At 38.2% G+C, this 26,061-nt stretch overlaps 1 protein-coding gene across 7 annotated transcripts in view; it reads right to left on the reverse strand.

Moving 5' to 3' along the window:
* The window catches only part of MAGI2 (membrane associated guanylate kinase, WW and PDZ domain containing 2), a 699,053-nt gene that overhangs the window by 136,560 nt on the left and 536,432 nt on the right, over positions 1 to 26,061 (reverse strand). For all 7 annotated transcript variants that reach the window (XM_052680840.1, XM_052680841.1, XM_052680839.1 and 4 more), the window contains 3 exons: positions 12,407 to 12,464; positions 5,040 to 5,161; positions 3,435 to 3,617 (listed from right to left, as the gene is read on the reverse strand). In XM_052680840.1, the coding sequence (XP_052536800.1) occupies positions 3,435 to 3,617; positions 5,040 to 5,161; positions 12,407 to 12,464 (363 nt within the window). The remainder of the gene's footprint in view (positions 1 to 3,434; positions 3,618 to 5,039; positions 5,162 to 12,406; positions 12,465 to 26,061) is intronic.

Below are 26,061 nucleotides of genomic sequence, written 5' to 3' on the forward strand. Positions count from 1 at the left end.
CATGGCTCCTCTGAGTTTGCTTGTGAGGTTTGCTGTGGGCCTGTAGCAACTATAGCAATACCTCTTAATGCCTAGCACTGTGCTTTGAGCGATGCTGTATGTCAGTGCACTCACTTCGCCTTGCTGCATTAATTGTTTCATGGCAATGCAGTGATGACAAGTCTGTCAGGCAGCAGCTTCCGTGTTCCAAGTGATGAAATCCAAAATTGTTTTGTTTTGCTGGTGAAATCACCGTGTTGCCATCAGGTTAAAAGGATCACAATGAATCTTACATAGCTTTATCCTTCTCTTCTTGTATCTGTACTTGAATCTGAACACTAAACTAGCTTTTGGATAGAGAAGTAAAAATTTACAATAGTAGTCTTCTATGAGTTTGTTTTTTTTTTAACAATTAGAGTAAGTACACCGGGTGTCTTCAAGCATACAGTCAGGATCCGGTAAGGTGCAGGAGATGTGCCTTTCCTTACTGTTTTCTCATGTCTGATGCCTGTCTGAAACATTAGCTTTTTGTTTACCAGTTGACAAAATAAATAAAGAAAGAAATAAAATAAAAGAGCATCAGCCTTGCAAGGGAAAGAGTCCAGAGTTATAGCACAGATGGGTACACCAGCACCTGTGGTTATCCCCCACATCCATGTCACTTCACAGATTGTAGAGCCATTGTCCTCAAGCTTTTTACTATGGTACCCTGCTGACACAATACGATATTTTGATTGCTTATTAAAGCCTCCCGTGACTGTGACTGTAGCAGGAGTGCACATAAATTGCACAACACACCGTTCATGTCTAAAGAATAAATAAAATCTGTTTCAAAAGCTCTGTTTAAAACCTATTTAAAATCTCTGTTCATCATGTAATGATGTCTACCTAACAAAACAAAAGATCTGTAATCTCAAGTCATTTTGAAACATAGGATTTTAAGAGCTTTATCAACAAACACTGTTAACAGGACTTGGACAGCCGTATCTCCAGCTAATTAGATTGTACCATGTTTGAATAGGTAGAAAATCATAGTTTGATTGTTAGTTTGAAAAGTACTGAGTATGCAATCTCTTGGCTGAACAGAGCTTTTAAGAATATTATGACCTTAAATAAGTTTTCTTTGTTTTCCATTATCATATTTAGGAATCACTGCAAATATTCACAGAAACCATGCTAGATGCCACAATCATTAGCCTGAGATTCTCTAATTACTTTACAACAGAACTCTGTCAGTCTTCACAGAAATGAAGACATCTGCCTACAGAATTTATTCAGAGATTTAACTTTGCACATAACAGACTAAAATAATTATAGAGCACATTTGAATGTATATTTCTATCGTGGATTCTTAAGATGAATTAATTACCTCAGGACAAAAATCTATTTTAAGATTCATTTCAAAGCTCATTTTTTCCCTCATGCATTCCTATTACAGTCTGTGGCTACCACAATGAACATCAAGGACATCTATATTGAATTTCAACATCAGAATTTAAATAAAATGTAAGGACATTCTCTTTTCCATAGTAAAGTACTCCATATGAACAATTCTTCACAACCAGTCCCCACACCAGACACACCTGCAGGTATTTGGGTGCTGCATCTGAGAATGCTAAACTACGAGTAGCAGGGAAAATATCTCGTGCAGCATATAAGGTAATAACAAAATATTAGGAGATATGAAGATATGTTACTAAGCTTATCTGCTACTTTAATTTTGCCTTTGGCAACCAAGTTGCATTTTGAAGTTAAAACAGTAAGAAGAATTGAAAATTAAAAAGCCAGTGGACTGTTTTTGCTTTTTTTTTTTTTTTTTTTTTTTTAATAAAACCAACAAAAACCAATCTATGTTCTGCTTCTTTCTTACATTTTATTATTTGTAAAATATAAATTACTTGTTAATTCATTAATATGGAATCATAAACAATCATGCCAACAGTAATACAATACTTTGGGCAAAATATAGTGTTTTAAAAATAATTCTTTTCACTACCTTCACACTTCCTACTTGCAAAGTCCTGAAGTTTCCTACAGAAAAAGATTAGGGGGATTTATTCCAATAAACTATGATGGTCTGAATTATTCCTTTGCAGTACCAGAACAAGGATGAAAGGAAATTTCCAGAAGAATCATGTGGGACTATTCCACCTACATTATCTGTGCTTATGTGTGTTTACATGTTTGCTCCCTGTACTCTAACAGAATATAAGGAACACTCTCTGCTGCTTTGCTCCATCCACAGTGAACTGTCTCAGGCTAGAAAATTCTCTGCATCTCCATAGTGACTCTGGCCACCACGAACTGGTTTTTCTGCAAAGATAATGTGAATCCCAAACTACTATTTCTTCTATAACATGTTAGTGAGAAATGGATGGAAAATTACGTATAAGCTCTGATGCCGATGCATAGTCTAACTATGATGTGAAGAATAAGGACTGCTTGAGAGAGACTGTGCACAGTGACAGGGCAGTGTCGATGCAAGATGACAGTCTCCAGTAAGCAGCTGTAGCAGTGGAAATCCACATCAGATAAAATGAAGAAAAATCTTCACCATGAGAACAGTTGCAAGACAGGAGTCAGCAAAGGCTGTGGAATCTCTATCTTTCAGCATTCTCTATGCTCCTGTGGATGAAATTGGATGAAACTTTATCCGCCCTCAAAGTTATCACTACTTTGAGCAGGAGGTTGGTGGCTGGGGACCCTTTGACTTATTCTATCATTCTGTCATTGTATTCTCCTGCAGGAGATAATCACTGACTAGGAAACTGACTTCATCTTCCTTCAAAAATGCTTCATCCATGCATAGACCCTAGAGACATTTAAGGCATTTTGCAATTTTTATCAATCTGTGGATATGAAAGTATTTCCAGTAGTGATCCAGATCTTAATAGCAGCTTTAGATCTCTTCAGAAGTTTCTTTTCTTCATTCAGTTTTCACAGATTCTTTATTAGTAGTCCACAGATGCCTACATCTCCATATGTCACACTGAAAACTCATTTTGATGTTCTAATGAAAACAAGGTTGGATCAGACTCGACTTTGATTGTTTTGCAAAGCTATCTTTTCTAAAGCCAGAATTTTTCCCTTAGTAGACTGTGCTTTCTCTGCCTGTCCATGCAGAAATTCCCCTTCAGTATACAGGCTAAAAAACAAAGAACATTATAACCAGATTTCATGTAGTAGAATAGAGAGCATTTCTCAGTCTATTTCAATGTAGGAGAACGGAGAGATCTTTCTTCCCTTAAAATAGTGTGGAAAGGAAAATATGAGCTACTGGCAACTTAAGAAAAAATTAGAGGAATTTCTATCTGAGGATTTATCTTTTCTTGCAGAAGAACTGTTAGGCATCTATACAGTAACTGATATAGAAAAATGCATGCGTTTATAGACAGAGTGAATCTCAGAAATCACAAATCATTGTATTTCTTATGTAAAAGGACCATCTTAATTACCTGTTTCCATTTTCCCATCTTGTGCTGCAGGCCCATCAGGAATTACACTCTTCACCTGAAGAAACTCATCTGGCTCATCCCCACCAATGATGGTAAATCCAAAACCCATGTTGCTTTTCTTAAGAGTGGTGCTGAGGAAAGTCCCCTTCAGCTGTGATGCATCACGGGTGAAGAGTGGTTTTTCTACATCAGTCAACACAAACAAGAAAGACAAAAGTTCTGATCTAGTCAAAATATGGCAGGGACAGCACATAACAATACCAGCTGGCAGCATGTGACAGCGTATGAAAATAGAGGAAATAAAGAGTGCAGGCATTCCAAGAAAAAAAAATAAAATTGTGAGTTTGTATATTAAAACAAAGCTTAAAAAGTGTTTTAATCTATGGCAGATCAGCCATAAGTGGGGAGTTACACTCTTTCATATTAGAAATACATTTAGAAGTGGATACTGTGTAGCTAAAATAATTGCAACAATAAAAATGATACGTGAGGCAATTTTAAAACCTCTTCCCTAAACTATAAATCAAGAATGTCTACAAAGTTTTGCACAATTTCCCTCTCACTTGCAGTAAGAGAAATATCCCCGGTATTTCTCGTTCCACGTGTTACAGACAGTGATAAACATCCGGTGATCTTTCCTCTCCAAGCACCTGGGACTGGTGCCAGGTCTGACCGCTGTGATGGCGGTGCCACTTTCCCGTCCCCTTGCCGCGTGCCCGGTGTGCAGTGTGGGCAGCTGCAGCCTCCCGCTGCCTCACTCCCATGCTTTGCTGTGTAGAGAAGGGTAGGAGGAATGTGCAAAGGTGGTGGTTTCCATTCATCTGGTTAAGTGGGCAGTGCAGTGGGGCTGGCAGGACATACCGTAAGGCCAGCGTGTCCCAACGGGGTTGCGCCAGCACTGGGACAGATCACTCACACTGCGGGACCGCTGCGGAACGGGGCGCAGGCGGACGAGTTTGGGCCTAGGCAGGGTTGATGAGGAGCTACCTACTATCACAAAGGAGAAGAAGCCTCATTCTCCATCTGGAACCTCATGTTGAAGTTTATTTGTCTCTTTGCTGCTTACACAGCCTATTGTAAGCACATTAATTTTCACATTACGGCGAAGCTGTACTCCTGTAAACTCCTACAGCGCAGTGCTGAGGCTTTTAACTTAATTGATGCCTGCTAGATGAGCTAGCTAGGAAACATACCAAATATCAGCTAAAGGTAATTTACAGAAAGTACAATTAATTATTTCAGTGTTGCCAACCTCAGGTGCTCAAGAGAGAGTCACGCATTCCCAAGAATAGAAGTTATTATTTTATTTAGAAAATTACTTTGGGGCTCTTATTGTGCACTTTGTTTTTCAGCCTTCAGGAAACACTAAGATCAACTGTTCTCTTTTTCCTGCGACTCTGGAGGTTAGAGTTTCTTAGGTGTCTCACGAGTCCCACAACTCCAGGAGCTGCAACTTTTAGGAGAGAAAAATGCTAGGAGGCAGGTGATAACATTGTGAGAATTGGCAACACTCTTATTTCCATCAGACTAGGACAAAATCATTGTCGCGTAGCAGGAGAGCAGGATCTTTCATCTTAACTAAGATAGGCTGACATGGTACTGTACCTCGGAAACCTTGGGCCTGCATAGGCTTTGTTCCAAGTTCTGCGTTGGGCATGTTATGCTGCTGTAGTTTCCTTTTTGCTTCTAGCACAGGGTTTTCAAATTGTGTTCTTCTATTTATGTGGCTGGAAAAAATTTGGTTTTGATTAAAAATTGGGTTCAGTTGGGGAAAATGATTATTTTCACAGTAGGATGTGACTTAGGTGTGTGTGGTTAGATAGCGAAACTGTTATGAAACCCCGATGGGCCTGAGCATGTCCCTTATACTCTGCATAATTTTGGTGGGGATGAGAAAAGCACAATCTATGCGCATAAAATAATGAACAGCATTGGAAAGTGCCTTATCATTTCAATATGCTGAACTCTGCTACAGGCAAATGGTTTTGATCTATGGGACTACAAGGTAAATTGCAGTACTGCTGAAGCGTGCTACAACAGTTTCTCATGTCTTTAGTACAAACATTGTTCTGTGCATGATTCAAAGGGACTGAACAAATATTTTTTCATTATTATTGATTAGCTGCAAATAAAATTACTTACAGAAAAGGTAAAGCCTGGCACACAGAGGGTTTTAATGATCACTGCTTAAAAAAGAAATATATGTAGTATAGGAAAGTAACTGAGGATTATTTCTTTTTTAATTCTGTTATGTACCTGCTAAGATGTACAGAAAAACAGGATGCTTCAGAAACTAAGTCAGATGGTAAATTAAAACTATATGCATAAATAATGAACTGTAGAATAAGTTACTGTTGTACATCTTTTTTTTTTTTCTTTTTTCATCAAAAAAAAAAAAAAAAAAAAAAAAAAGCATTACATTTCCTGTAGCAAGTCAGGAAATACATCTGTTGTTATATCACTAATTTTCTTTATTTTGCTTGGAACTACTATCTTAACTACTTACTCTAATCTTATCCTTGATTTTAATACTTTAAGTGTATATTTTACCAATTAACAAATAGTTCTACAATTCTGCTACGTTTCTCACTTTTTCTGAAGTCAAGGGGATTTAGGAGGAAGTATTGAACAATTCTAAAAGATAAGGTCACAATGGGATCACAATTAAAAAGAAGTTTTACTCTGCAGATAGTGTTCTGGGGAAGTAAATACACAGTGCAAAATAAGATCTCAAACACATCAGTCCTTATTTATTCTTACTAAGCTACTCTGTACTAATTTTTTTCTGCAAAGTCAATCCTGATCATCAGCTTTAAGCACTTGCAGAGGCAACCTGAGAACTTCTGAGATCTCAAAATGGGTTGAATTCCTTCTGTTTATTTTGAGATGACCTTTTATGCTCAAACATTAAGCATTACATTGGTCCCTTGGGAGTCAGATCCTAACACAACTTCAAACAAAATGAGTGGAATTGATATAAAAAAGGAGTTGAAGGAAGTCGTTAAGTCCTAAGGGAGAGTATTATTCTTGGAAAACAAAAATTAATGCAATGAAAAGATTGTTGATTTAATGACAGGAAGAATATATTATAAATTCTGGAGTTGCTACTTTGTTAACATGGCTCTCTCTCATTCAAGGGGCAGTTAAATCACTTGTACTGTAAAATTTTGATTAATAGCTTTCTTATAAATATTAAACTATACTGCAAAATTAGAAGATTATTTTTGTTTCTTTCCTTCCATATACTGACTGATTAAGATTGCAGGCTTTGTTTTCCTAGGCTTTAGACCTTGCTGTAATTGTCAGGGTCAGTTCTCATCACCTTTGTCTATTGCAAACCTGGATGCGTATGATGGACGGGAAAAAAACTTCATCAGTTAGAAAGGAAGGAAGACGAGACTCACATGCATTAAGTGATCATAGGATAATTCTGAAATACCGATATGAGCATGAAAATGATAGTTTTCATGCTACTATTTATCATGTGATGTATTCCAGTACTATGAAGGAAATACTACTTTTGCCATTACAAAAGGAAGTTGATAAACATCATGTGAAATACTGGATAAAGTTCTGATCTCCACAACAAAGGTTTTTACAGGAAGACCAGTGAAAGAGAGAGTATTCTATGACAGAACACCAAAGGAATTCTGCTTTTTTATTCAAGTGGAATGAATGCTCATATATGGTTGCATTTTATGAATATATTTGGAAGTAAATAGTAGTATATATTAAAAACGTTAGGATTTCAGTCATGAAATCTTTAGGCTTCTTTCAAGCAGAAGTGTGAAACAGCTTCCAATAGCATTTATGGGATAAAAGTCTAGCTTGTTTTATGATGGCATTTGATAAGACTGAAAACAAGTTTTCTACACAGGACATTGAGCTGGTTGTCCAAACAAAGGGATCAAACACTATTTTAGTGTTTAGTCTAAAATATCCTATCTCAGCTGCCCTTCCAGAAGACCATGGGGTTCCTGTAACTTTTGTCTCATGTGATGCAGAAGTGATGGATATTCTAAATCACATTATACATCTACTTTTATGTAGGACCTCAGAATATAATCAGAGCTTAGCTGTAACAGCAGGTCACAGTCCAGTGCCCCTAGTCAAAACTTACATGTGGTCCTGTGATTAAAAAAGAGGGATTTTACCTAATACAGGATGTGTCAATGGCTCATGGAAAATCAGCTCCTGTGATACTGCCACGACAGCTAGAATTTCTTATCAGCTGCCTCTCAGCAGTTTCTGGTAGGAGCTGGAGTTGTGGTTTAGTATATTTAGACAGAAATGTTTTCTGTAATAGCTATCTTGAATATGACCTTTTTGTTCTAACATATCAGACAGGAAGACTAGCAGAGATACTTGAGGCACCTCAGGGTGTTGATGCAATCTCAGTAATTCTTAACTCCAAATTATTTCCCTATTTTGACTGTTTTATAGTAGAGTGCCATCTCAAAAACACACTGTGAAAATTCCATCAAATTCATACAGCTGCAGTTACATATTGGGCCCAATAAGAATTAAAAAAAAAAAAATTACACAGAAAATCAGTCCTTTTTATCAGTTACACTGGAAATATGCTTCTAGACTGATGAGACAAGAAGCACCTCCCTATCGTGCAATTTTAAGTGCTCTACATCTCCATGGCTAAATCAGAAAAATTGCTACTGATGAGTTTAGCTGAGAATGAAGTTATTAAGCTAAGTACTTTCCTTGAAAGGAAGGACATTCTAGCCTTTCATCTGGGTACTTCAACTGCATACAAAATAGGTATTACTGAACTAGGCCTTGATAAGACAATCTAAATGTGAGTTTTAGAGATGGTTACAAATAAGCGCTTTGGTGTTTAGTTGTATTGCTCATTGCCCTCAGCACCTAATTTGGTGAGCATTTCTCTCCTGATTTGGAAATTTCATTTAGGACTCTTCCTACCTAAAAATCCCATCTCTGCTATTCTCCTAACTGGGTTCAGAAGGAAGACTGGGGACTGCCTACCTAGAGGAATGTAACTAATCCACATCTGTGGGATAAGACTTCTCATCAAATTGTGTAAACAGGTTTTTTTTTTTCTCCCTCTGCCCCCTCTCACAACTAGTTTTCGGGTCCTGATTCAACTATATTTTATACTGTGAATATTAAATGTAAAAGCCTTATCTAAAGATAAAAATCCTATTCTGGAGATAAAATTGCAGATTAAAAAAATTCCAGAGAAGAATCATGCTGCATTTTGCTCACTTTCTGGCTCCAGGAACCCCAATCATCTCCCTACACAAAAGAATGAGCAGTCAGCATTACTGTTAGCCCACAGTAAGCAAACTGTAGGGTTTGGTTTTGGGCTGCAAAGCTGAAATAGTGAATTTTGTGTCACGAGGAATATGGTCAGCACCAGGTATCAGCAGAAGGATTTTTGTCTATTCTTCTCCTTAGCTACTTCAATGGATCGTTGTTTATGAGTAGTTTGTGGTTAAAACCCACCAAGCAGTTCTGAGGATCAAGATGCCTACAAGACAGACATTCTGATGGATAATTTATTACTGAGTCTTCTTTACATTCACATTTTTCAGTGGCTACTATTTTATGACAACAAAAAAAACTCTTGAGTAATAACAGAACGTTGTCAGAAATTGTAACTTAAGGTGATACAGTTTTCTAGAATAAATACCTGTATGGTCAATTTAGCTGTTCTATTACAGAGGCCGTGTCAGGAAATTGAACTCTGTGTTGTGGTTAATCATCCTTAAAGGAGGAAATAATCTTTTGTCAATTGGAATGCTGAAAAGACCCAGTGCACTTTAACAACCATATTCTCTCCATAGCCTTGTGCAGATAAGTGCTGCTAGCTCTTAGTTTATAAATTAAGAGAGAATTGCATGAAAGTTAACCAAGGTATACCAAACACTTCTCATTCATGTGAGATGTCTACACCTTACAAATGAAGCTCAGATCTTCATAACAAGCCAAATTAAAATTTTAATAGTGTCTTGAACTTACATTCATTCATGATTTATGTGATGAAGTTATACCGGGGACCTGATTTTTCAACAGGATTTGCAAATACGGTATGATAAATCTTTGTTACCTTTGCCAGCATGTCCTTTTTATTTTGTTTTTGTTTGCTTGCTTGTTTTCCGCATTATCTCTTGGTCTTAGGTTCTGGAACTGAGCATAGCTGACTCACATAAAGTGAACCCGAATCTCTCTGCTCCATTGTCCTTCCTTACAGTCCTCCCGTGAGATACAGATGAGTCAGTGAGGGGAATATGAGCCCTTTCTTCACTAACAGTTTTAAAGGCCTGCATATAAACTTCAACTGGACTTGAATGTGAGAAAGTTCATGACACAGCTTTCCATGATTTACCCCACTATTATGACATAATTAAGACAGTTTAATGTTAACTGATTGTATCTAATTAAAAATGAACTAATCCATTGAATACTGGTAATAAAAAAGGTGTAACTTCTACTTTTTAGAATGAAAAATGGGAAGCAATTTTTGTTTCAAACGTATTGAGCACAGACAGCAAATTAAAGTACAACTGTGTTTTACTGACTATAAAACTCCTTATGAACTTAGCATGGCTGCAGGTTTAATGGAATCCTGTGAACATTTATTTCACTTCTTAAATCCTCTGAGCCTACAAGTAGGTTTTATATATCTTTCCACAAATCTTATCTGCAGTAGAATGAAGAAACCTGGCAGTAACGGCCTTGAAATATGTAATTGCTTGATAACATCTGCGTTGAGAACCTTGTGTCTATTCACCTGTGGATGGACATGAAATGGGGAGGAATACTTGCTCCTTATGCAGGGGAAGTGTGAGTCTCACCACTGCCACAATGCCTTGGGCTGCACTAATAGCAAAGAGGGGTTCAGTAAGTAATACACAGAAGTTGCACAACACCTTTTACTCGCCAAAATACAGTAAAAACTGCCAAGGTGGAATACACCCAGCAGCTTATAACTGTATGTGCAGAAATCTTCAGGGAGGATAAGTGCAAAGATATATAAACACCAACCACTAACTACTCTGAGGTTCATAAAGGATCTCAGGCACAATTTGGTGGCATTATTTAAGGACTTACCTTTAGGTAGAGGAGAATAATGACTAAGCTGGCTTGGGCAAGCAGCAAAGCAGATGGGGTTGCTGCTCTTGCACAAGGGATTCAGCTGGGGGCAAAAAGCAGCAGAGTGGATGCTACTGCATTTGGAGAATGGGACAGGACTCAATGTGGCAGTGACCAGACACGGTTTCTGTTTGTTTGTTTGCAAAGCTGCTGTTATTGCGATGAAGAAAGGTGAATCTCAGACACATCTTCAAACCCTTCTGAAACCTGATCTTGTTGTGATCCCTCTATCCAGCTCTACCCTATGCATGTTAACAGCCGCATATTCTATGGTCTGGAAAATCTCCAGTCCTAGCATACGTCCAGAGCGATCCTGTAATCAAAGCACTGGTATGGATTCAAGAGACAAAGGGAATGATGTGACATGCAAATAAACATTTTCTATTCTGTCTGAAAAGAATAATTTTACTGCTTTGTGCCAGGATCTGAAACTGAAAATTTAGGCAGGTCACTATCCTCTGTGAAGACTCTCTTCTTCAATTAAATAGAAGTAATGGATAGACCTTTCTCAGAACAAGTAGTCTGTAAAAATGCTGTGGTTTTCTCCATCCCCTGCAATATACGAGGGCTGCTCCAAAAGTAATGCCTCCTATTTTATTATTTTGGTGGATAGATGGATGTTGGTGGTACGTTAGTAAAGTTTGAACTTTCCTGCCAATGTTCTGTTACATTTTGTTGCTGCGAGACAGACAGCAGCAGAGGGCCAGACTGACAGAACGCTGTTTGACATGGAAGTGCGAATGAAGCAAAGGTGTGCAGCTGAATTCCTCTATGTGGGAGAAATGTCACCCACTGACTTTCATTGGCATTTGCTGAACATTTATGGAGACCAGGCAGTGGATGTGAGCACAGTGAGGGGTGGGTGGTGCATTTCAGCACTGGCAAAAGGGATGTGAAAGACACGCCACATTCCAGATGGCCATGCAGATTTGCATGACTGCGGCATGCTGGCTCTTGCTCATTGCTGGTGAAAATGTAGAGCAAATGGTAATGACTACATCAAAAAAGTGCATTCTGTAGCTGAGAATTTGCTCTACCAAATAGTGTTATTATGCTCTCTTATCTGTTTCCACAGAAATAAATAGATGGCATTACTTTTGTAGTGATCTATGCACTTAGAGTAGACGCTAATAGGAGAGAAGAGAATAAAAATTGACTGCTCTGAGCACATATCACAAGTTGAATCTACATTAATCTCACATAAATTTGATTGACTCTGTTAGGCTAAACAGCATACAAAATCATCTCTCTGATTTACCTATCTTATGTAGTAACTACCTGGAACAGGCTTTCTCTATTACTTCAAGCAAAAGCTTTCTATTCCCTTTCACACACAGGAGTTCCATGTTCCACAACTAAACTAAAATATGAAAAATGAATGCAAGGACTGTGTTGTGAAATAAAACATAACAGACCTAGAATTTTATATGCAGAGTGCGAAGATCTTATTTGTGAAAAGGAAAGTGGTCTTAAATGAGCTAAACTGATTATGCTTTGCTTTATTCATTGACTAATAAGATCTGCACCTCACTGGATGTCCAAATCTACAGAAAAAGTACATTTATTTAATTAATACATTATTTTACAAATTCCAACTGAAATCAGACCCTCGAGAAACAGAACTGAGTCACTGATTTGAGACACACTGAACATATTTGGTCATATTAACTGTACTGATGACTGAGAATTCCTGGTATACCTTTAGTTTAACATTCAGTGTTTGTACCCATTTGTATCCAAATTCGGTAACTGCACTCATGTCTTGCCAGCTAAGCACTGCAGAGGATACTAGTATTATATTATGACATATTAACAGCAACTTAATATTGAACTTGGGAACTTACTCAACATAATAAGTGCCATAAATGGGATCATCAATTTTCTCCCAGCCATATGGAAGCTCTGAAAAACAAAGATTTATCTCTTTCAGTAAATGAAATACAGAATGCTTTGATTTCTGATAGTGAAATTGCAGATCTTTGCTGGATGTTGAGGGAAATAACTGGATAGTGAGGTCAGATAAAGTCAACAAAGCAAATGCCAAACATTGAACACCCACCAGGGTGACCACAAGTAGCAGTAACTAGAAAACTGGCATGCAAACAAAGATCTCAGTCTTGAGAAAAACACATTTTAGTTGAACTACTTTACTGTTCCAACAGCTGTGCCACTCAACAACAGTAGCATATCTTGTATGACATCACTGCAAGAGGAAGTGAGGGATTTTTTTTCTTCCAAATAGACACACAAACACTCATATAGACACACACAAGCATTTTGCTTTCTGAACTTTTTTTTTTCTTTCTTTCCAATGAACCCTAGATATGTTGGTCTAGAAGAAAGGAAGAGAGTTTAATTCCTGTCAGTTATGTATAAGAATGTCTAAATGCTCTGGAATGGTTTGTTCTGTTTGTCTTAGTATGATGGCAGTTCTGTAGTCTTCAAAGTTGCGCTATTGCAAAGCTTAGTTATATATCAGAGAGACATCATGGTACACAGAAGTGTAAACAAAAATAAGGTATTTTAACATCTGCCATCCTTAACACTTGAAATAGAGAAGACACCTAAAACATTCAGATATTAACAATTATTAAATACATTAATGTAATGGTCTTGAAAATGCTGAGATAGCAGGGCCAGTATCCTGGAGCCAGTGGGCAGAGAAGCCAGGCAGATGTTGGATCCAGAACTGCCAAGAACTTCAGTAAATTCTGTAGGAAACTGTCCCTGCGCTGGTTCCCACAGTCCTGTATATCCTGGGACAGAACTTGGGATGTAACTCATAAACATTCAAAAAGAAAGCTGTAAATCTTGTACTACCCCCATAGTTAATCTAATTCCTAGTGTAGTCCTCCTCATGACGTAGAATAAAATATTAGCTTAAATACTACAGGCACATTTTATTGTAATGTAATATTGCACAGGTTTTTTTTATCTAATTAACTTTGTGTTGCTTTTGTATCTGTCCACCTAAAATTCACTTAGAGAAAAGTGCAGTAAGCACTGAAAAATTCCACGCATACTCAGAAATACACAAACGTGCATACACTAACACACGCACACAAATGTGTGCATACATCCCTTTTCCAACGTGAGTTGGTACATGGAGCTTTTTCCAGCTATGCAACTAAAAAAAAGCTTAGATGTTCTGTGAAAATTTAAAAGTAGATATTACATATCTGTAAATATATACTTTAAAGTAAACAAACACACAGGATGTGCTTTGTTTTACATATTTACAAAAATCTGAAATAATTTGAGGATTTACTGTTATCATATTGGTCTATTTTTCCCTAAAGAAATGATGCATAACATCATAACAGAGTATGGACTGGAAGAGTTGTGAGAACGCAAATGGCAATTCCAATTTTCTAGTGTAAAAGTCTGTAAAAATGTAATGAATTGGAGATACTGTGGAGAACCCACTTTTAAATGCATGGGTTGAACCACTGATTATCTAACATCATGAAATACTTATGGGTTCAGAAGAAAGGAAATAAAAGAATACCTTGGTGTAGATGATGGATACTAACTCTACGTAAATTTATGCTCTGATTTATTTTTCCAATGGAGATGAAGCCTGTAGAGCTCATTAGAGATCATTTTCATTAAAATTCTGTGTCGACAAGTAAAAATAATTAGCTAGAACACAAAGCCCAAGCCCCCTCCTAAAGTATGGCAGATCGGGTTAGCAGAGTATAGTTTACTACAGGGCTTCTGATGAAAGAATCTTCTGCTACATTTGCTTTCAGGAGCGCTCTGATTATTTTTCACGACATTAAGTAGTGGCATCTATTCCATTTTTCACTGTTGAAATGAAAGATTATAGGACAGGAATACTTTATTGCCTCATCAAATAGGAAGCAAAGTGTTTGCCAAATTGAGGGTGAGGGCATTGCATTTTCTCTTCTTCAGTTCACTGTGTCCAATGATGATCATTAAGGATGAGAGTGATCAGTAAACGTTAATAAAAGGAGATTACTGTTGGCCATCATGATTTGAACTGGGAGGGAGCAGTAGTTTACAGATCTCTCTGATATTCATTTGATAGCTCTAGCACAAAGCATTCATCTATAATTCCTGCAGCCAACAGTTTCATGGTTACTATGTTATATATTCATTTTCATAGCCTTAACTTTTGTCATTCAAGTCTTTCAATTTTACTGATTCCAGTAGAATTTCTTCGTAAAGTGAAGAAAAAAACTTTATGCTTTATTTTGTATTTGATATTATATTCTCACATCCCCCCTTGTATCATCTATTTGAGGCCGTTTTCTTGAGCATTTGTAAAATCACTATTTAAAAATCAGTAAAAGGTTGTACAGCATTTGGCAATGCTGATACTACAAGTGGATGGAAAGATGCTGGATAATCTGTGTAGAATGTATATATGCTCCAGATCTTTGCATTTCATATCCCTCACGAGAGAAGCAGCATCTAGCTGGCACTGCAGCAGTCATCCAAAAAAAGATCAAAAAGGCAGAGCTGACACTCAGATACTTTGCTCAGTATGCATCTGGGTAGGCTTTTAAATGCAGAAGGAGCTGTACTTCTGAAAGTTAGATGCCCAGGGTTAACAAAGGCTCTAGTATCTTCAAAGAAAGACAGAAAGAAGGAAGGAAAATAGGAAGGAAAAAAATAAAGGAAAGACTAATGTAAATTCAAACAGGTCATTTTAATAATCAGTGGCAGTGCCTTTTCATCACAGCCTGCTTATGTTAATGGTCCAGATGCTCTTATTCTGCCTTCTGAAGGCTGTTGTGTTTCAGAATGATTTTTGATGGTGCCACTTAATCTTCTCTGTGGATAGAGGAAGGAATACATTTTAGATCTCGATGTGCCAAGAGATAAAAAACAAACTAACAAACCCAGAGATTAATTTTCCTAAAGTTAATGTATTGCTAACTACATTACAGAATCATAAAAACCTTTTAGGGTTTCAGAACAACAGCCAGCGTTGTGTCACTACCCTGCAGACAGGCAGGAAAGAAAGATGAGTGCATGTTTCTGGTATCAGTTGTAATAGTAAAAAGAAAGCGTAGCATGAGAGAGAAAAAAACACACCACTGAAATGTTGTCAAAAAGGATGTGGAACAGCTTGGGTCATCTGCCCTGCCTTGTTAACACCCATGCACAGGTGAGGAGACCCCCAACCTAAACATGATATTTTTTTCAGAAAAATGTCACACCTTTCTATTCAACAGCCTGTGTTTATTTCTTCTTCCTCTCTCCTCCTTTATTCTCTGTTCTTTTTCCTAATTTCAAATTCATTTTTTGCTTTTTCAAGTAAGTTACTTCCTACAGAAAGCAACAAATGGTTTGGGTTAAAAGTGAAAAAATACAATGCCACTCCACAGCTGACTGCATTTGCACACTCTTCCAGTTTCCTTAAGAGATAAAGTCTTTGCAAACATTTATCTGTGAGTCTAAGCCAGCGGTCCTCATCTCTTGGCTTACACAGAAACATGCAGCCTGCCATACCCTCCAGCACAACACACTGCTTACCAGGGAGCAGGTGCTGCTCAGGGCGTGCTGTGCCACGGGAACAGAGAGCTGGAGATCTCTGGTTTGAATGCTCCCATTAGCACCTGTCTACATTGCCTACAATACGTATCTACATATTGTATATGTACATACGTATATGTACATATTGTACATATCTACAAGCAGATATGCAAAATAGATACAGAAAGTAAGACTCATGAGGAGCAGAGTGCACTGGAACAGGCTGCCCAGGGAGGTCATGGAGTCTCCTTCTCTGGAGATATTCAAGACCTGCTTGGACTCATACTTGTGCAACCTGGAACCTGCTTTGGCAGGGGAGGTCAGACTGGATGATCTCTGGAGGTCCCTTCCAACCCCTATGATTCTGTGATTCTGTGAACTGGGACTGTTTAGTCTGGAGAAGAGAAGGTTCAAGAGAGACCTTATGGTTCTCTACAACTGCCTGAAAGGTGGCTGCGGAGAGGTGAGGGTCAGCCTCTGCTCCCTAATAACAGTGATAGGATAAGAGGGAATGGTCTCAAGTTGTGACAGGTTGGACATTAGGAAACATTTCTTCTCAGAAAGAGTGACGAGGCACTGAAACAGGCTGCCATGGGAGGTGGTGAAGTCATCATCCCTGCAAGTTCCTAGTGAGGAAATACTGGTGGTGTGTGGACAGCTGGACTAGATGATCTTAGGGGTGATTCTACAAATTGGGCTGCTGATCCCGAGTACTTCTCTAATAGACTGCCATAAGAAAACAGAGGATAAATTGCAATTGAAAGTTGGTATTTAACCTAATATTCACGTATTGATGTGAACTCTGGTAGGAAACATCACTGCATAACATATGAGAACTCCGGAAACCAACCAACTAGCAACAAAAAGCATTTACATGCTGCAGGAAAATTTTTGCTTCAGCACTCGTTCCTCCACTCAGCCATGTTTCAAGTGTCACTGTCTTAAGCTGAAAAATGCAATCTCTAACATGGATTTCCCTATACTAGCACACAGTTCAAAAGCCATGAGACATACATTAGATAAAAAAGTTAGAATTGTTCAGAGTCTCAGTGAGAGCAGCAACAAAGGCAGGATGGATAACCTCACCACCACAGCAAAAACAAATTCAATCTTCCTATCAGGAAAGACCTAGAAAGTTTAGCATAGTGTACCAACTCCAAGCCAAGCCATGTCAGCTCAACTGCAATTAAATTAGTGTTCTCCTACTGCCATTCTCATACCAGCAGGTTTCACAGCGTCATCACTGCTTATGGTCTGTCTGTAATCACAAACCATTCATGTGCAATTTGTTCTCATGAATAAAATGACGTTATACATAATTTATTCTTTCACAATGGAAACAAATGTCTAAGTAACATTCACATCCGATAAACGCATCTTCTTCCTTTGTGCAGCACATTGTGACATGCTAGAGATCCTTAATTACGCAGAATGTAGACTAAGTATTACTCTCACTTCAAAAATAACTTTTCCCAGGATTGTTACCACGTGAAGCATTGCCAACAGTGGAGATATCTTTAATGTTAGCTGATCCTTCTGATGTGCAGACTTGTAGATCTACTAAGATTTGCATATGGCTAGCCAAGGTCAGCACACCACAAGTACCTTCCATGGACCTTTTCAAGAGTAAGCTCAGTTTCTAATCATAGAATCACAGACTGGCTTGGGTTGGAAGGGACTTCAAAGCCCATCTAGTCCCAGTCCCCCACTGTGGGCTGGCTGCCCCCCACCAGCTCAGGCTGCCCAGGGCCCCAATTCAACCCACCCCCGAGCACCTCCAGGGATGGGCCACCCACAGCTATATGGGCAGCCAGGGCCTCATCCAAACAAACTACTAAATACAGTTTTCAGTGTATTTAAAAATAATAGATTTAAGTAGAAACACTTACTGGAAAGTGTTCATTATTAAAATTGTTTTTTTTCCCCTCCAATCTTTGTTTTGCTCTCTAATTTTACTCCAGCCTTATTTGTGCTGGGCATTTGGTTTGTATGATAGACTTTGTAGGGAGAGCGTTTAAAACAACTTATTGCTGATCTCAAAGTTGTCATTGATGTGACTTCTGCTGAGGAATTTAATACTACCATGAATGTGGAAAAATCCATGTTTTAGCTACAAGTTCTTGCCCTAGAGAGTGGATATAAATGCATCCAAGCCTCCATGGAATAATTAAACAAGAATAGTTGGGAATTATTTTCTCATTGATATGTTCATTATCTCACTTTCAATACAACAAAGGGTCAATCTAAATGGAGTCACTGCAGCCCTTAGCCTCACACCTCCTAGCTCTGAGCTAGCAAACGTGGGCACTGCCAGCAGTAAATTCACTTTGGTGCTAATCTTTGTGCAGAATGCAAACCTGTCAGAGAAGCTCAGCACATGCCTTGGTGGTTGCTCACACACATGCAGACAAGTTCAATGCCATCAACAGGTGGTTCAACATTCAGATGTGCACATAAAAGTGACTGTCACAAGTGCACTGATTTCACCAACAGAAAAGGAGCCCTGAGTTCATCAGCTTCACACCTCATAAATTTGTGAAGTTCAGCTGATTGGCTCCACTGTACCTTCAACTGATTTTATTAACGCAGCCTCTTTATGCTATATTCTTTGGGCTTTGAAAAAAACAGGATGAAAATAAACATTTTTTGATCTTTTGGACAAATCTTTCAGCACTTGTACTTCATTACTGTATTACATTACTGACTGACTTATTACAAACCAGTGTTTTCTGCTTAACAACTGTCTGATCTTAGGAAGTTAGGCCTTTCTTCTATTTGCTTTTCAACCTCCTCATTTATTTATATTATTTCCTTTGCTGTTAAATGTTTAACAGCATACCCCATGAATTTATGGATTTACTGAAGTTACTGTTATTATATAACCTAAACTTTCAGTTTGGCTGACCTAAAAAGCCCCAGAGAAATATGTATCTGCTAATAGCATACGGTAGACCTCACAGAAAGCAGCCAGATATTCTGTTACTAGCATCTTCAATTCACAGATAAACTTCAACAAATTGAGGCTAGCTGCACACCTCCTAAATTCCAGCACAAGAAAGGAAAAAGCCCTTTATTCTGTAAGAAACCCAAATTACAGATTCTATATTAATTTCAGTGCTGAAATTTACTAAAAGGGAAGCAGGACTACCCTCAGCCTCTCCTCATGTGGCAGGTCCCCTCATCCCTGACCATCTTGATGGCCCTCAGCTGAACTTGCTCCCATTTATCAAACTGAACTGAACAACTTGAGTCCCCCTGAACTAGAGTCACCAGGAAACCTGATTTTGCTGCGTCCTTCAGCAGCAAAGACTTTGACGAAAAGACATCAAACATGCCAACCTCCACTATAAACCCCCATAATACTCCCCTAGCACCATAATTTGGTATAGTATGCTCCATTAATCACTACTCTGAGTCCTGTAATTCAAAGTTATTTACCTGTGTAGCTCTAGATCCATTTGGATTGTAACACCTTAACTGGGACGCACAAATACTGTGGAAGACAAAGAGGAAAATCTTGCTGAAGTCAAAGTAAAGACACCAATCACTTCTGCCTCATTCACAAAATCAGTATCACAGCAGTCAAGTTAGCTGGGCACAGTTTGTACTGGCTAAATTCACACTGGCTCTTCTAGTCCCCACCTTCTCCTTCAGGTATGGAGAAACATATTTACAGAGGACTCACTTTTTTATTTTGTCAGAGGCATCTCGCTAGGATCTAACATCTGAGAGTTTCCTGAGCTCCTCTGCTACAGCACCTTGAAATTCTCCACTTCGTGGCCACTGCAGCCAAGGCTGCCCTCGATTACCACATCTTTCATTAGTTCATGCTGTTAGTTCTAATCAGGTCCAGGTGTGCACCAACCCCCATGGACCCATCTGATCCCTGTATCAAGAATTATCCCTAAGAATCTCCAGAAGCCTTGTTGTATGCTTGCCTCCTGCCCTGTTGCCCATCCAATGGATGTCAGGGTCTTTCCAATCAAGTAAAAAAGAATCTGTGAACAAAAGCTTCTTTACAAATTGTTTAAAGAAGGCTTATGCTCCTCACTTGGGGGTCAGATTAGGGGGTCCGTGTCAACATCCCATCATGATGTCACCTTTTACCAGCCTCTCATCTGATCCTGACCCACAGGCTCTCTACTAGCCAGCTCTTATAAGAAAGCTCAATATCTCCAAGCTGCTCCTTCACATAGAGGGCAACCTCTTTTCTTCAAACCCCCTGACCTTCTTTCTTAGTGAAATGGGTAATTTTAACTTGTTCCTGGAGAATTTTTAAAATTAGTGAAAATTAAATTTTCAGTCAACTTTGAGAATGTATCATTCATAACTTCATTGTTTCACCGGGCCTTGAAATTCTCAAGTCAAAGTTTCAAAACAAAGCACATAGCATGTTTTGTTTTCTCTTCCTTGTTTTTATGTTAATTTTTTATTACCTGATTTGATGACAGGCCAGAGGGGAAAATGAATACACATGTAAAAAGAAATGGAAAAATGTAGTATCTCTAGAGATAACAGAAAAACACAGCTGAGAACTATCTTGTATGCTTAGAATAAACTAATAACCTAACAGTGGTCCACTGATAGCAAGTTTTCCTGTCCAGACTGTAAAATTGCACAGGTGTAATACCCATTGGTGATGAGCCACAACAGCTTTCCAAGTATCACATACTGGCCATGAATGGAGATTAAATAAACCAGTTCCCTTTCTGAATACAAGACATCTTACATTTCTTTATTTCGTTTCCAATAAGCCAGTGAAGCTGCATACAAGCAGACCGAAGAATGCTCTGCAAGGTACTGCCTACATGATCGGTTTCCATGACTACCATGCTTTTAAATAATGTTTTCACAACTCTGAACAGTAGCTGGGTGGGTGTAACCCAGATATGTAAGTTGTTTAACTAATATTTCATGAAATAGATAAAGGAGTACAATTGATGAGAGATTTCTGTGCACAGTGGAAAATTCAGGTTAACACTGGAGAAGCTAAGGGAGCAATTCTTGACTTATACCAGCAAAACGCCACTAGAATTTGGTTTTGTTTCCTCATTGGCTTCACTGTCTTGTCTAGGGTGACAACTTTAAAATGTTCACATTTTATTACTTTTTGATCTGTTGCACAATAGATAAAAATCTGCTTTAGTTGCATATAACTGCTTTCTGAAAGTTCTTGTCATAACTTATTCATCATTATGCATTAGTTGTATTTATGAGGACACTCAAATTGAGTCACTCCATACTTTATGTTAAAAATCCCTTGGCATTTGAATGACAAGGAAATATGTATGAATGCAGAAGCTTATTTTTCTTTATTTGAATTGTAATGCCATCTGCCAAAACCCTCTCTCAGAATGTTTCTGTGACAGCATCAGAAAGAAACTTTACATGAGAAACAGGAGTGTGCTCTTTTGTTAATCTAACAGAGAAATTCTGTTTGCACTTATGGGGGGCATTTTGCAAGTGTAGTGTCCAGTTAATATACCAATTTGTGACAATGACAATATAATCGTATTTGTGGGTCACTTTTCCATCAAGACTTTTAATTATGTGTGATAATAAACATGTTTTCTTCACATTTCAATGTTCAATTAATGTTGGCACGTAGCTAACGTTGTAGCAAAAACAAGGAAGGCCACATAGTACTTCCATCTTCACAGTTTTTGGTTTTTTTTTCCTCCAGTTTTATATTCAGCAATGTCATGAAAAGTGGCAACACATACATCCTCCACTCCCTCTTCCCCTCCTCTTTTCAGTGTAGAACCTACATAAGGATAGAGAAGTAACCCAAACATCGCCTGGAGATAGGAGAACAGAAGGATGGATTAAAACAGAGGGACAACTGGTTTCTCAGCAAGTCTGGTTTATCATTAAGCATCTCCAAAGCTTTCCGATTATTTTCCTAAAGAAAAGAGCCTCTTACTTCTCTCAAGAAAACCCCATTCTTCCCCAAAGAAGCTGCAGTCTATTTTTTCCAAACATTACAGTTATTTGCAAATCACACCAGCAACACTCTCTCCCTGAGTTCTGCTGTTCAAGAGCACCTCTGTTGCTCTGTTTGTCTTTCCTAGTCTCAGATGTCTGAGGGGAATTAGTTTATAGCTGCTATCTCAGAAGCAGCGTATCCACAACATTCAGGTGAAGACGTGACTATCTGTTCACTTTGTCATTTATGTGGAGCAGTAGTCTATTTGCATAAATCAGGGGACTTTCAAGTTACTCAAAAGAATCAGTGCTGAGAGATGATGTATCTCACTTACGTGATTGTGTTAAACATAATTTTTGAATCAGCAACAGATCTACTTGAATTATTTAAACAGAAAGTAAAGTTCTTGCAGTGTACGCCCTTGCTTTGTCTCATATGATAGTTTTGATCTCTATCTAGGCATTAGTTACTTTAATTGATTACATTATTTAAATTATTTTAATTGCTTTTGTACTCAATGATTGAAAGCCAATTTGAAACTGTTCCAGCTCAGTAGCACAATAAGCAAATCTTTAATTTCACTTTTTTTTTTTTAATTTTCTGTTAGTCTTCTAATTTCTGCTCTTTAGTGTTCTCCAGTATCTTCAGCTCTCTTAGAATTTACCAAGATGCCTGCAAGTTCTCAGAAATCCAGTCCCTCCACACTACATCACCTCATCTTATCCTAAATGGGGTACAGTCTACTACAAAGTTGGAACAGAGTAAACCAAGAAGACCCTACAGTATCACTCAACATGAATATTAAACATACACAAGTTTCTCATTCCAGTTCAGCTTTGACTGCTGTCTTATACTTTTTAATTCTTTTATGAGCCAACTTAGAAGTAATGGCTTGCCTTTTATTAACTGGCCTAGTGGTACCTGGTTGAAATGTTCTGAGGATTCCTCCTTCAAGAACCTGAGAGCAAATCAGACTGAGTGCTTAGGCGGGGTCACCTCAACACTAACCACTTTGTTCAGAAGTCTTAATAGGAAGGGCAACTGCATAATAAAGCTAAGCTCCAATCAAAACAATGTACATGAGGAGAAAAATAGTCCAATGAAAAATGTAAAACTTCCTGTTCAACCAAAGCTGTCCCTACATGGGGTAAAAGAAATCTGAGGATAACAGATAAATGAACTACAGAAACTGCAAGTAAGTATAAGTGCTAGAGAAAACTAGGAAATGTGTTTTTTATTTATTTATTTATTTTTTAATTGATTTGAATGTCATCATTTGTAAATAAGCATAGCTGCAATGTAATGCAAAGAGCAAACAGACACAGCACAGGACAACTTTTAGTGACTGCTTATGTTTTGTCAAACATTTGTAGTCCTGTACAATCAATGAAGGTACATACATCATAATTAAGAAATAGACAGGAAAGTTAGGCTAAGATTATTGCAACAGGAAGATAATAAATGGAAACCACTTACCAATGCCGTAAGCTTGCAATATCCTCCACAAGGAATAACCTCCAAGAAGAGACCCCTCCTCAGTGGCAGTCAACTCTTAAATGGAGTCTAAGAGAGGTACAGCCAGGCTCAACCCCTTCCGGTAGCACAGGTGAATTACCTTCACCTGTGCTCCTGTGTCTGATTGATTGCTCACCTAGGGTGATCAATCAGAGGTTCAGGCTGTGATTCAGCAGTTCCCATACAAGTTCTGATAAAACTTAGTAAATTATAACCATCTGCAGGCAGAACTCAGAAGATGAGAATTTTTGGGGACTTCTTTGCTGGATAAGTGTAGAGACTACAATGATAATCTGAAAGGGCTGGAAGAGACTTCATTTCATGTCTCTGTGGATGGGCTCTCCTGAGAGCGTAACTACAGTGTTTGCTATGTCTGTAGAAAGTAAGGTTGGGGCTGTGATCCATAACTTTCAGATGCAGTACGGGCTAATCATTTTAACGAAAATGTTACATGCCTATCCTATGGAATATGTATGCTCAGCTCATAGGTGTGCCTTTTGCGTTGAGCTACAATCAGGATTTGTGGATTTAAACTATTCTTTGAGATGTGATTAGGTACTTGCATTTATCAGGCTTGGTTTACATCTGGTTCACTGATCTGTTCTCATAGGAAAAGATTATTCCTGTATCACGGGACAAAATAAGCCTCCGATCTTTTCTAAGCAGTCCTACAAATGCAGGGAATTGCATGCTACATGCATATTAGGTGCATAGTTTTCTCTGCTCCACTGATAAAGTCATTTGTGAAACTGCCATGTTTGTAAAACAGTTGGCAATGAACACTTGCAGCACCTGTGGCAGAGGCGGCCTCTGCCAGCCTTTTTAGTGCACAGTAAAATGATAAAAATGTATTAGCCTTCTACTTTGCAGTTGCAGTCCTAATTATACAATGCAGCTGGTGCTGCAGGAAAATCTGTGCTGTGCAACTGCAAAGCAAGTGGAAGGAGTGAAGATAGTGTTACTCTGAAATTGTCTATTTCTTCTCTTTAATATCTTTAATTTTTTTTTTTTCTTCTACCATTTCAAGAGTAAATGATAAGAAAGGGCACAGGGACAAGGACAGTAGATAGGACAGGTGTAAATGAGAAAGGATCAATGCAACAATGACAGGAGGAAGATACATTGCTATGAATGGCCCAATGGTGGGACAGACCTTTCCTGAACTTGCCTTGAACTGCTCATTTTCCTTTAGACTTCTCCATTATTTGCCATTTAGTTCTCTTTGTCAGTTCTGTATCCCACACGTTCCTCCATTTCTCTCTCTGTGTCTTTTAAAATTCTGTTTTTAGCTTCCTTTCCTTTATTTATTTTTTAATTAATTATTTGAATCATTTATAAACAAGATACCTTTCCATTTCCTATGGACAACAGAAGAGAATGTTGTCTTCTGTGAGTGTTTATGCAATTTGTACTGTGCAACTTGAAGGGAGAATCTTTATGTTTATAACTTCTGTGTTCGCAGAAGCTGAGCATGAATATCTATCCAGTATCAAGTCCGGAAGTGAACTGAAGTTAAACAATATGGTTTTAAGACTGTAGAATCATAGAATTGTTTGAGTTGGAAGGTATCCTTAAAAGGCCATCTTGTCTCACTCCCTTACACTGAAGAGGGACATTAACACCTAGATCAGGTTGTCAGAGCCTTGAATGTTTCTGTTATGATCTTGCTGCTCCTTATAATATGTTCACTCATTAGTGAATGCTTTTCATGATAAAGAGTTTATAAGATTAAAACTCAGTTTTATATCAGTGTGCGTATAAGGTTCTTCTAAGAACACTTGCATTTCCCTGTGTTCTTTTAATAAAGGCAATTAATACCACACATTTGTCTTCAGACTGCAACTGTAAGCATGGTAAATATGGTCTGTATCTGGGCTGTCAGTTGTAGGATGGTGGGTAAAGTTCACAATGCCTTACCAGTATTTGCTCAGATTGCTAGCTCTTACAACAAATAGAACATCTTAACCTGCAAGAAATTGGGACCTCTTGAACAACTGCAGTGCTACAACCATTAAGGTCATTCTCATTTCTGTTTAACAGGGCTGTTAAAAGGAATTGGTGTCAAACAGTATCTCTGAGTTAAACCATGCCCACTGTTTGATACATGGATCAGACTTCTGCCATTCAGATGTCACTAAGGTTCTGAAATAATTTTATAATGTGAAGTGAGAGAGCAACAATCAACAGCATCCTCATCAATATTTAGTTAAGACAGCAAAACACATTCAAATAGTGGAATCATTGAATCTTTTGAGTTGGAAAAGACACTTAAAGGTCATATAGTCCAACTCCTCTGCAGTGAACAGGAACACTTGTGGCTAGATTAGGTTGCTCAGAGTCTGTTCCAGACTGACCTTGGGGACAGGTCTCCAGAGAAGAGTCTTCAACCACCTCTGTGGACAACCTGTTCCAGTTCCTCACTATCCTTATTGTAAAAAACTTCCTCCTTATGTCCTGTCAACACTTCTAAAAACTCTTTTGGTTTGAAACCATTTCCCCTTGTCCTATCACAACAGATTCTGCAAAAGTGTCTGTTTCCTTCCTTCTTATAGG

The sequence above is a fragment of the Tympanuchus pallidicinctus genome, unplaced genomic scaffold (assembly GCF_026119805.1).
Source record: "Tympanuchus pallidicinctus isolate F22 unplaced genomic scaffold, pur_lepc_1.0 scaffold19, whole genome shotgun sequence".
Taxonomy (NCBI): Eukaryota; Metazoa; Chordata; class Aves; order Galliformes; family Phasianidae; genus Tympanuchus; species Tympanuchus pallidicinctus.